The 12,611-nt window shown below is 44.4% G+C and overlaps 1 protein-coding gene across 1 annotated transcript in view; it reads left to right on the top strand.

The window, feature by feature from the left end:
* Window positions 1-12,611, top strand: part of ADAMTS12 (ADAM metallopeptidase with thrombospondin type 1 motif 12) — a 265,348-nt gene that overhangs the window by 189,982 nt on the left and 62,755 nt on the right. Inside the window, exon 14 of the mRNA XM_065406566.1 lies at window positions 6,454-6,574. Within this exon, the coding sequence (XP_065262638.1) occupies window positions 6,454-6,574 (121 nt within the window). The remainder of the gene's footprint in view (window positions 1-6,453; window positions 6,575-12,611) is intronic.

Below are 12,611 nucleotides of genomic sequence, written 5' to 3'. Positions count from 1 at the left end.
AACTCAGACTCCCCCTCCAAACTACCATCTTGTCTAATTTCCCCCAGGCAGATGTCCGCCAGGCAAATTCAATACTTAAGTCTATTAAGGCCTAAAATAAATGTGTATAAACAGTAAAAATTTGCATATGGTACTTGTGATGCAGCAGGAAAGTGATAGATGGGAGGTATATAAGCCCCAGGATGATCAGAGCCTTATTCCCTGTGCGCTGAGAAGTTACTACAGGTTAATTAGAGCACCTGGAGCCAATTAAGGCCTTGCCAGAGACCTAATAAAAAATCCTGCTTCAGTCAGATGGCAGGAGGAAAGGAGAGCTGACTGTAGTTTGGAGGAGTACTATTGTTGACCAGAGTACCAGGGGAAGGGAAACCTGCTTAAGCAGAGCAGAGGGACTCCCCAGGCGCAGAGGACGAAAGAAACACTGCCCAAGGGGAGAGAGGGCAGGAAGCCCAAGAATAGGGGCAAGAGGCAGCGACCTGACCCATCACACGAAGGAAAAGCGTGGGATCCACCATAAAAGCGTTGGCCATTTGTCACATACTTCAAACATCAATTTTTTTCAGAAGATGGTACATGAACCTATGAAGTTCTGAATTGTTCATGTATATGATTGTTTTCAAGGGCCATTTTGTAGGTATTAGTCATAGAATCATGGGACTGGAAGGGACCTCAAGAGGTCATCTAGTCCAGTCTCCTGCACTCATGGCAGGACTAAGTATTATTTAGACCATCCCTGATAGGTGTTTGTCTAACCTGCTCTTAAAAATCTCCATTGATGGAGACTCCACAATCTCCCTGGACAATTTATTCCAGTGGTTAACCACTCTGACAGGAAGTTTTCCTTAATATCCAACCTGAACCTCTCTTACTTCAATTTAAGCCCATTGCTTCTTGTCCTATCCTCCGAGGTTAACAAGAACAATTTTTCTCCCTTCAACAACATATATTATCATAAACAATTCTGGAGAATCAAGGTTGTTTTTAAATTAGTGTACTTGTGCTATTGTGAATAAAGCTGGCAGCCCAGTTACATATAGTTTCAGTTCACCCAACAAACAGAAGGAATCGAAGCCAGGATCATGTGATGAACAATGTAATCTGGCAGTTTCCAAGGACTAGAGCAAATGATTAATAGGTAACTAAAGTAGGCCTCTTCTCTGAATGGTAACACACTTTTATATAAAATGTGTACACAGCATACCCACTTGGAAAAAACCTTTTCAAACATCTCTCAGAATAATTCAGCACAGTATTAGTTCAGTCCAAGTGAATGCAATACATATTGTGTGGTTCTTGGCAAGTGAATTAGAAAATACACTTAATTATTTGTACAGGGCTAATTCTGGTACTATAATAATAGATGAATATTGTGGTTGCTAACCTGAAAAAGGAGTCCTTAAACATTACAGGTAAATAGTAAGCCCCGATAAAGTGCTACTCAAGTTTTTAATCAGACATTTTAGGTACTGAAATGCATTTTAGGAACTGAATTTGCTAGATGCTAAATGCTTCTGGTTTGTTTTCTTTTGGCCAAAATAATGTTTCACGCTGGCCTGAAGTCAAATAAGAGATAACAGTGGCAAGGTATTGTGTGATGTTATATCTGTTACCTACGTGTATTTGGTGTGCATTGAGGCACAAGGCTAAAGACCAAGGCCAACGCTTTCAAATGTAGGTACCTAAGGCCAGGCATTTTGTAATAGGTCAACTGTTCCACTCCAGGAGTGCCCTAGTTTTGGTGTAATGAGGAGGGTGGGGTGGCCCCGGAGAGTTCTAAATGGGAAACAGCCCAAAGGCAAGGGAGAGAGTCTGGAGTCTTGACCGTGCAGAGAACTCAGAAGAAGAGCAGAGCTGGGCTGAGAGCTGCTGAGAGAGGATGCCACTGAAGGAGGGAGCAGTGAGAGTTTCCTAGTTGAGCAGTGGAGCCAGATCAGGCTGGTGAAAGTGGAAGGTGGTCGGGAGGTCCGTCCCCAGGCCAAAGAGCCACAGCCAAGTAGGGCTGAAGGCTGAGAGCAGCAGCAGGATGCCTGCTGGCTCTCTGAGGTGGGGAGCTGAAGCTGGAGGACCATAGAAATCTGAAAGCAGGGGAATGATTGAGGGGGAGTGAGTTCACCAGGCAAGAACTATAACCAGACTTGAGAATGAAACTGGGTCGAAAAGCACCCCAGCTAGAGCAGCTGAGGTGAGGTGTGGTGAGAGGCACTGGGCACCATACTTGAGAGCTGCAGCGCGGTGAGAGATGCTGGAGCTGTACTTGATGTGTTGATGGACTATTGGGGCTTGAAAGGGTGAATGTGCTATTTGGACTGGACTTGGGAATTCTGGATGGTGGTTCTGGATCCTTTAATAATAAATTAAACCTGCAAAGGGCTATGTATAGTCTGAAAGAGTGTGTGTACTCCAGAAGAAAGGGGAAACTGAAGCAGATCATGCTGTGGCCTGCCACAGCAAGGCACCCCATGAAGGGGCCGCCTTCTCCCACTCCTACATCCATATATTAGGCACCTAAATGAAACTTATCTGATTTTACTGTGAATACACAACTCCCATGGAAATCACTTTTATCTAGATGCCTAAACATGGATTTAGATGCCTAAATTTAGGCATCTACATTTGAAAAATATGTTGAATGCTCTTACAGTCACCTTGGCTGGGTCAGTATCTAGTACAAAGGCAAAACAAACGTACACCAACGTTGGTGCTGGTATCACAGCAATTCACTAACAATTCCCAATATGCACTGTTTATCCAGCATGCCCATAATGACTGATTTTTCTAAAGTGCCACTCATGCAGCTGCTCCCAGTGAAGTCATGTAAATGTGATGTCAGTAATCTGTTCGTGCTGATTCCAAAACAATACTGCCAGCATCATCCACGCATTTGTCAACTCCTCATATAAGCACTGGGAAACCTGCTCCATGCAGTTTATAATCCACAAAGAAAAGTGTGTGAAGGCTGGCGGTAGGAGGACACGGTCAAATACACCTCTACCCCGATATAAAGCTGTCCTCGGGAGCCTAAAAATCTTACCGTGTTATAGGTGAAACTGTGTTTGATCCGCCGGAGCGCGCAGCCCCGTCCCCCTGGAGCGCTGCTTTACCGCATTATATCCGAATTCGTGTTATATCGGGTCGCGTTATATCGGGGTAGAGGTGTATATACAATTGTGAGATACATTTGCCATTTTTTCTAAGTGTAACTATGGGGGAAAAAGTGCCAATTTCCTCCAACTTCCACCCAAGCTCTTATTTATTGTCTGGTTTCTGACAGGCATCACAGCAGAGGTGGGTCTTAAGGCAAAATCTGAAGGAAGACATCTGTTCAAGGAGGACATCTTAAGTGTAAGGGCAGGTTTGAAGACATAAATACTTGTATGAGGAGTTGACAAATGCGTGGATGATGCTGGTAATATTGTGAGGTGTTTTGATACCTAGTGATGAAAAGCACTATGTACAAGTTTTTTATATACACACATATATAAAAAACTTGTACATAGTGCTTTTCATCACTAGATATCAAAACACTTCACAATTTTTAATCCTCACAACACCCCCGTGAGGTAGGCAAGTGTTGTGTTATTAAAGTGCATATCACAATGGGCTCTGATCCTTATTGGAACATCTGGGTGCTATCATAACATAAATATTTATTACTAGTAATAAAATAATATCATCATGTTGGAGAATAATAATACTGTGTGGAATGGAAAAGGAAAGTAGGCTTTGTTTTTGGTTTTTGGTTTTTTTGTTTGTTATTTTTTGTTCTGTTTTTGGTTTTAACTTTTCAGATATCAGGTTGCATGTTTCAATCTTACTATAGCAACACAGATCTTTAACATTACTGCCCCCACATTTTACCCTTCCACTGACAGTCCAATAAGACATCAGTTCAACTCAGGCTAAATATATAACAAGATAAATAGACACATTGGGATATGTCTCTCTCTCCATTTAGGACAATACTGTAGCCATGATGACTGGATCATGATTTCCTTGTTGGAGTAGCAGTGGGAGACACAAGTGAAAGGAGAAGCTTTAAAGGCACAATGTACCGCCCAAGCAATGTTGAAATTCAGTTAGCTTTTGTGACCACATCTCAGCTAAAGAAGGGATTTTTCATTTTGGCCTTTGCTGACAGGCAGACATCCAAGTCTCTCCTTGTGGAAATGGTAGCAGGAGACAAAAGGAAAACACTCCAGGCGGTTTTCCTTTTAAACACTGAGCAGCAGGATATCAATTGTTTTTCCTTCCTGTAGAAAGGCTTTCAGATTACAGTCACATGTATATCTGATTACATACATGTTATGCCATGTGGTAAGGCAAATAATAAAACAGTGATATTAAACATCAAGGGCTGAACCCTGAGGTGTGTCAGAGTAGCACTTGCCATAGAGGGACAAGGGGGACTTCATGCAACTCTTTGTCCTCATCCCTTTTGCTGGGGCTGGCTGAGAGGTAGTTTGCTTAGCCATGTAACTTAGAGCAGCTTCAGGGCTGCTTGGAATATGCCAGTTTGTTATGGCCCTCAAAGGACTGCTCTGCCAGATGAGGGATTGTTGGAGCACAGAACCTTCTGGTCATACTCCAACTCATCTTTGCCAACCTTTGGTACACCACTTACATTGTGTGGCACAGAGCCAACCAAGGATTCCATTAGGGTGGAAGAACCCTTAAATGCCTGCCTGAGGCAGTTTTAAGTCCCACTTTGCACTGCCCAAGTACTGCAAAGGGAGGCAAGAGTGTGCCAGGAGTTGAACCCAATTACTACTGTATTGTGTGGTGGGGTTTTTTTGGTTTTTGTTTGTTTGTTAATAACCTGAGCCTGACCTCAAAATTTGCTTCCACAATCAATGGTGGGCACAAAATGTCAGGCCCGAAATTAAGTTAGTTTAGAAAATTTGGCTATTATCTGCTTTGGATCGAAAACATGAGGACAGCAGCTAAAAGTCAGGATGAAGCATTTAGAAATAAAAGTTATTCATGACAAAAATAAAAGGAAGTGCTGTGATACTCACTGGGGAAAGTAAACCATGGCCTAGGAACTACTAATTTAAAGTTGGTCTAATATATTGCACTGTCTTAAAATGTCTGTTATCAAGCTTTTTGGTGCAAACACTTCCTCTTATTCTGGTGAATGTGGCATGCTGCATGCATGTAAACATATGCCACTAGGGTTACCATATTTAAAAAATAAAAAAAAGGACACTCCACGGGCCCTGGCCCCGCCCCTTTCCCACCCCCGGCCCCGCCCTAACTCCGCCCCTTCCCCAAAGTCCCCACCCTAACTCCCCCTCCTCCCTCCCAGCCACGCGAAAAGGGCTGCCCGAGCACTACCGGCTTTACGGTTTGCCGGGCAGCCTCCAGACCCTGCGCCCCCGGCCGGCGCTTCCCCAGCGATTCAATGTTTGTAATGGCTCAGTCATTCCCAGTCCTTATTCAAGCCTAAATTGATTGTATCTAGTTTGCATATACAATGTAATGGCTGAGCCATTACAAACATTGAATCAATCTCCCCTTGTAAGTATTCTCACACTTCTTATCAAACTGTCTGTACTGGGCTATCTTGATTATCACTTCAAAAGTTTTTTTCTCTTACTTAATTGGCCTCTCAGAGTTGGTAAGACAACTCCCACCTGTTTATGCTCTCTGTATGTGTGTATATATATCTCCTCAATATATGTTCCATTCTATGCATCTGAAGAAGTGGGCTGTAGCCCACGAAAGCTTATGCTCTAATAAATTTGTTAGTCTCTAAGGAGCCAGAATCCAGTCCCTTTGTACCACCTGAGTGGCACAAAGAAGCTGAAGCAGAAACCAGCATCTGACCTATTATTTCTAGAGCTGTTCTGCGGCCATGCTTGCATAAACTCATCATGTTCTACAACTGAATCCCCAAAATATGCACTAAACTACCACTGGGTACCAATGTTAGTACAAGTTCCAAGCATTCATTATAACGAGTGAGTCTTTCAGATCTGTCAAAAAATGTTCATGTTAGTGATATACTTGCAAAGGTTAGTAGATAAAATATTAGGCCACTAACTGCTACTTTTTAGTCCAATTGGCAAAACACTTGCTTGGGAAACCTGGGATATCTGTATGCCATACAAAAGTAGAGAAAAATCCAGGATATGCTGGACAATAAAGGTCAATTGAGGTGTGTTTCTGTTAAAATAATGGCTTCTTGTAACCATTGCATGGTTCATAGCATGTACTGTGCAAATAACGTCTGTCATTCTCGTACAATATGCATGAATTTATACTTAAATAAGATGTGACAGTCTCTGGTATTAAGTGTCTGCACATAAAATACGTTGTATTCAGTGAAATCAGTTCATTTCCCCTTCTGAAGCAGCTGATTAGAAGCTGACACCGGAGTCAGTGATACGTTGGGTCTGGAGCAATTCATTATAGATAGAATATTATTTATATTGAAAATGTCTTTCCCTTTAGACTGTTGGCTGTGATTATGAGATAAATTCCAATGCAACTGAAGATCGATGCGGAGTTTGCCTAGGAGATGGATCTGCTTGTCAGACGGTGAAGATGATGTTCAATCAAAGTGAAGGATTAGGTAAAGAGGGGCTTTTTTTTCTTCTCTTGCTGAAACTGTTTCTGCAAATAATGAGGCTTGAAAAATTCTTCTCATCAGGGCCGGCTCCAGGCACCAGCTTGTCAAGCAGGTGCTTGGGGCGGCCGCTCCGGAGAGGGGCGGCACGCCCAGGTGTTCGGCGGCAATTCGGCGGACGGTCCCTCACTCCGCCTGGGAGCGAAGGACCTCCCGCCGAATTGCCACCGCAGATCGCGATCGCGGCTTTTTTTTGTTTTGTTTTGTTTTTGTTTTGGCTGCTTGGGGCTGCCAAAACCCTGGAGCCGGCCCTGCTTCTCATTTCAAGTTGGTGAGTAATCTGAATGGCAAATTACCAGTGGAGACTCCTCACTGACGGCTTTGCATAGTCTGTTTTGAATCAGAGACGATTCTTTAGCCTGTACTGTGAAATGGCTTTGAGTGCCCACTTAACCAATTAAATGCCAGTTTTGCCTCCTGGCTGTTGGATGTCAACAGCCTCCACTGCAAATTACCCAGATAATAAATAGCCAGCAAGCTCATTTGCAAAAGGTATGTAATTAACTGCCTTAGAAAAACTGGGGAAATCATTAGGTGGTAAGTTCCCAGAAAGCTCCCCAGATGAGCAACTTGGATTCGTTCCCTGGGTGGCCATAGATCCAGCTACATCAGTTTTATCTGCCCACCTGCAGCCCATTCCCCGTGTAGGTAGCAGGTAGGGATGTGGCTGGGTTGATCTCTGGGTAATGTAATGGTCCATAGAGGATGCCTGAGCAGTTCCCTGGATGTTTTTAGGATTGGGGGAAAGGAAAGGTAGCTTCATACCACCTTTCCCCTCTTCCCCTCCCTTGAATCCTGCACCTAGAACAGCTTGGCCAGGCCAGGCCAGATCCTCACATTTGCTCTTATTAAAACACTTTCTGACTTGGTGAGCAAATCAGTGAGATACATTATTGTTGCATTTACTTTTGCTGAAAAAGTTCTATGAATCTGATAGTTTCCCAAACACAGTTGAGCACTAGTTAGAAGTATAGCAAATTTCACTCTGAACACACAAACTTTTGGTAGTTGTTTTATTTTTGTTAACCTACTTTGCTATTTATTATTAAAAGATCTTGCAAATATTATTAAAGGAATGTAGTGCTTCTGAAATAGAGTGGCCTGCAAAGTCTCTGATTAACTACAGCCTGGGTATCAGTAAAGATAGCTTCTCTATATCACTCCTATCAGATACTTAGACCCTGACCTGGCAAGGAGTAATCACCTTCAGAAGTGAGAGGATAGTTGACTTCCTAAATTTAATTTTTTTTTAAATTAATGGAGATATCCCATCTCCTAAAACTAGAAGGGACCTTGAAAGGTCATGGAGTCCAGCCCCCTGCCTTCACTAGCAGGACCAAGTACTGATTTTACCCCAGATCCTTAAGTGGCCCCCTCAAGGATTGAACTCACAACCCTGGGTTTAGCAGGCCAATGCTCAAACCACTGAGCTATCCCTCCCCGCTCCTAGCCTCTTTTAATCCCTTGCCCTCATCTGAGATTACCAAAAGTTGATTATTATGAAGTAAGATCATAAATTAGTAATGTATCTACAAACATCACTAGAAACTGGACTGAGATCACCAGCTCATTTCACATTAGCCCACCAAGCAGCTTTCAAATGGAAAATAGGGGTGGAATTTTTAAAAGCACTTAGTTTGGACCTAACTCTGCTCCTATTGAAGTCAAAGATAAAACTCCTGTTGGTTTAAATGGGAGCAGGGTTAGATCAGTCCTGAGCACTTTTGAAAATCCCACCCCAGGCTTTTGGTCATTACTGACCAGGGCTGGTTTTGATCCAGAGTCCTAGAAGTGAAGGATTCTATGTTAGAGGTGTCTGAAACTTTTTGCTCATAAGAACAGCCGTACCGGGTCAGACCAAAGGTCCATCTAGCCCAGTATCCTGTCTACCGACAGTGGCCAATGCCAGGTGCCCCAGAGGGAGTGAACCTAATAGGCAATGATCAAGTGATCTCTCTCCTGCCATCCATCTCCATCCTCTGACAAACAGAGGCTAGGGACACCATTCCTTACCCATCCTGGCTAATAGCCATTAATGGACTTAACCACCATGAATTTATCCAGTTCTCTTTTAAATGCTGTTATAGTCCTAGCCTTCACAACCTCCTCAGGTAAGGAGTTCTACAAGTTGACTGTGCGCTGCGTGAAGAAGACTTCCTTTTATTTGTTTTAAACCTGCTGCCTATTAATTTCATTTGGTGACCCCTAGTTCTTGTATTATGGGAACAAGTACATAACTTTTCCTTATCCACTTTCTCCACATCACTCATGGTTTTATATACCTCTATCATATCCCCCCTTAGTCTCCTCTTTTCCAAGCTGAAGAATCCTAGCCTCTTTAATCTCTCCTCATATGGGACCTGTTCCAAACCCCTACTCATTTTAGTTGCCCTTTTCTGAACCTTTTCTAGTGCCAGTATATCTTTTTTGAGATGAGGAGACCACATCTGTACGCAGTATTCGAGATGTGGGCGTACCACTGATTTATATAAGGGCAATAATATATTCTCAGTCTTATTCTCTATCCCCTTTTTAATGATTCTTAACATCCTGTTTGCTTTTTTGACTGCAGCTGCACACTGTGTGGACATCTTCAGAGAACTATCCACGATGACTCCAAGATCTTTTTCCTGACTCATTGTAGCTAAATTAGCCCCCATCATATTGTATGTAAAGTTGGGGTTATTTTTTCCAATGTGCATTACTTTACATTTATCCACATTAAATTTCATTTGCCATTTTGTTGCCCAATCACTTAGTTTTGTGAGATCTTTTTGAAGTTCTTCACAGTCTGCTATGGTCTTAACTATCTTGAGCAGTTTAGTATCATCTGCAAACTTTGCCACCTCACTGTTTACCCCTTTCTCCAGATCATTTATGAATAAGTTGAATAGAATTGGTCCGAGGACTGACCCTTGGGGAACACCACCAGTTACCCCTCTCCATTCTGAGAATTTACCATTAATTCCTACCCTTTGTTCCCTGTCTTTTAACCAGTTCTCAGTCCATGAAAGGACCTTCCCTTTTATCCCATGACAGCTTAATTTACGTAAGAGCCTTTGGTGAGGGACCTTGTCAAAGGCTTTCTGGAAATCTAAGTACACTATGTCCACTGGATCCCCCTTGTCCACATGTTTGTTGACCCCTTCAAAGAACTCTAATAGATTAGTAAGACACGATTTCCCTTTACAGAAACCATGTTGACTATTGCTCAACAGTTTATGTTTTTCTATGTGTCTGACAATTTTATTCTTAACTATTGTTTCAACTAATTTGCCCGGTACCGACGTTAGACTTACCGGTCTGTAATTGCCGGGATCACCTCTTGAGCCCTTTTTAAATATTGGTGTTACATTAGCTAACTTCCAGTCATTGGGTACAGAAGCCGATTTAAAGGACAGGTTACAAACCTTAGTTAATAGTTCCGCAACTTCACATTTGAGTTCTTTCAGAACTCTTGGGTGAATGCCATCTGGTCCCGGTGACTTGTTAATGTTAAGTTTATCAATTAATTCCAAAACCTCCTCTAGTGACACTTCAATCTGTGACAGTTCTTCAGATTTGTCACCTACAAAAGCCAGCTCAGGTTTGTCTACACTAGCAGTTTTGTCGGTTTAACTTATGTCACTCAGGGGTGTGAAAAAACACACCCCTGAGTGACATAAGTTAAACCGACAGAAGCACTGGTGTGGACAGCGCTGCGTTGACGGGAGATGCTCTCCTGCCGACATGGCTGCTGCCGCTTGTTAGGGGTGGTATAATTATGTCAACAGGAGAGCTCTGTCCTGTCGGCATAGAGTGGCTACATGGGAGATCTTACAGCGGCACAGCTGCATCGGTACAGCTGTGCCGCTGTAAGGTCTCTAGTGTAGACATAGCCTGAGATTACTTCTTTTTTAAAGTAAGTCTCTCCCTGTTATGGTTGTTGAGATACACTTGGTTCATGTTTTTGAGGTAACTGAAGCCGAGATTCTGCCTGCAGAATCTAAACAACAGCTCTGAGAGGTGTGAACTGCCTCACTGATCTCAGAGAGTGCTAGTTCAGATACCCAGTGCAAGCAGTGAACTATTTCACTGCTCACCAGTTGCACGTAAAAAAGGAGAGGGAGGATTATTTTATGAAGATCTGCTCAATTTGGTACCATGAGCAAGCGGGTTTGGAAGAAAGCACCACTTTTCCCCTGCTCCCAATGAAGAAGGAGCCAAACCCAAAGAACCTATCAGAACCCAATGGGGTATCTAAGGCCCCACAAGGGGGAGCCATATGGAAGAAGTCCACTGGGACATACAAGGAGCCCAGCAGTGCCATTGATTACATTTGAACCCCCAGTGAGGTTGCAAAGCCCAACCAGCCCAGACAGCATGCATGTACAGTGGGCAGCAGCAGGGCCGGTGCAAGGATATTTTGCGCCCTAGGTGAAACTTCCACCTTCCACCTCCCACCCCTCCCCCCGAAGCATCGCTTATTATAAACTTTCAAAAATGAATACTACATAAGATGGCATTGTTCATTAGAATTAATACATATTCGGCTTGAAAATTTATTAATTTCATTATTTAGATTACATATTTAATGAAAATAAATGAATAACCTGACAGGGTGTGGGGCTGGCTGGCTTGGGGCAGGGGGGTGCGGCAGGGGTTGGCTGGAGACAGGGGGGTGTGGGGCTGGCTGGCTTCGGGCAGGGCAGGGGATGCGGAGCTGGTTGGAGATGGGGTGCGGGGTTGGCTGGAGACGGGGGTGTGGGGCTGGCTGGCTGGCTTTGGGTACGGGGGTGCGGCAGGGGCTGGCTGGAGGCGGGGGGTGCGGGGCTGGCTGAGGGCAGGGTGGCGGGTACCAGGGCCGTCCCTAGATATTCTGGGGCCCTACGCAGCCCCCCCACAGGGGGGGGTGCCCCAGGCCTCCGTGGGGGAGGCGGGAGCAGGGGTGGGCCCGGCTTCCATGGGGGGGCAGGCCTCCAGCGGGTTGGGGCTGGCTTGGGGGGGCAGGGGGAACCACCCCCCAGCACTCACCGGTGGCGCGGCTGGGGCCGGGTCCCTGTACTTCCTGCCACTGGTGAGTGCAGCCCTGGCCCTGCTGCAGAGCTCAGGGGAGTGGGGGCAGGGCGGGGCTGAGCAGGGGCGGGGGCCCTGGGGAAGAGCCAGAGCAGCAGGGAGCAGCGCAGCGCCCCCGGCGGCCGGAGGAGGAATGACATCACTTCCTGGCCGGCCGGAGCTGATCAAAGAAGGTCACACATTTAGCCGGCGCCAGGTGAGCATCCCAGACATTTTGGGCACCGCCTTTTGGCGCCCTCAAATCTTGGCGCCCTAGGCGGCTGCCTAGTTTGCCTAGTGGATGCACCGGCCCTGGGCAGCAGATTGTTTGACTGGAGCTTATTTTACAGGAGTCTGGAAGAATACTATCACCTTGCCCCCCCCTGCGCCCCCCCCCCCCCCCCGCCATGCCTCCCTGCCAAATCTAACTCCTGTTTGGAATACAGATCAAGGTTAATAGTAACATGAGATAACTTGCTGTACCTGTTTGTTTAGAAATGGGAGTGAAAGATAATTATTCTGAAGGCAAATTTTTAAAACAGACATAAGGGAACAGTTGCCAGATTTGGTACAGTTCTACAATTAACCTATACGCTTTTGAGAGTCTCTCTTCTTTTCTAGAAAAAGATAAATATTGTTTCTATCCCAGCGAAGCGGCAACTAGATGCTTTGCAACTGCAGAGTTGGTAGCATCATACTGTTTAAAATGCTATTTGATTAAAATCTTTTAATTTGTCATTTTTAAATATCACCCACATGTGTCCTGCCTCTAAGGCAAATTAGTATCCAGTAAATTGATAAGTCTATTTTACCTTCCTTAAATCAGATAACCTATTAACTCTCATATGTGGTGTCATTCACATTACTGTATATATACAAAGACCTATCTACAACAGAAGGAGCTGTTGCTTAATTGGGTATTATAATCTCATACAGCACATTTTGTTGT

Source organism: Emys orbicularis, chromosome 6, assembly GCF_028017835.1.
Source record: "Emys orbicularis isolate rEmyOrb1 chromosome 6, rEmyOrb1.hap1, whole genome shotgun sequence".
NCBI classification, from domain to species: domain Eukaryota; kingdom Metazoa; phylum Chordata; order Testudines; family Emydidae; genus Emys; species Emys orbicularis.
Note: the sequence above shows the minus strand (reverse complement) of the source record. Positions and strands in the feature narration are given on the sequence as shown.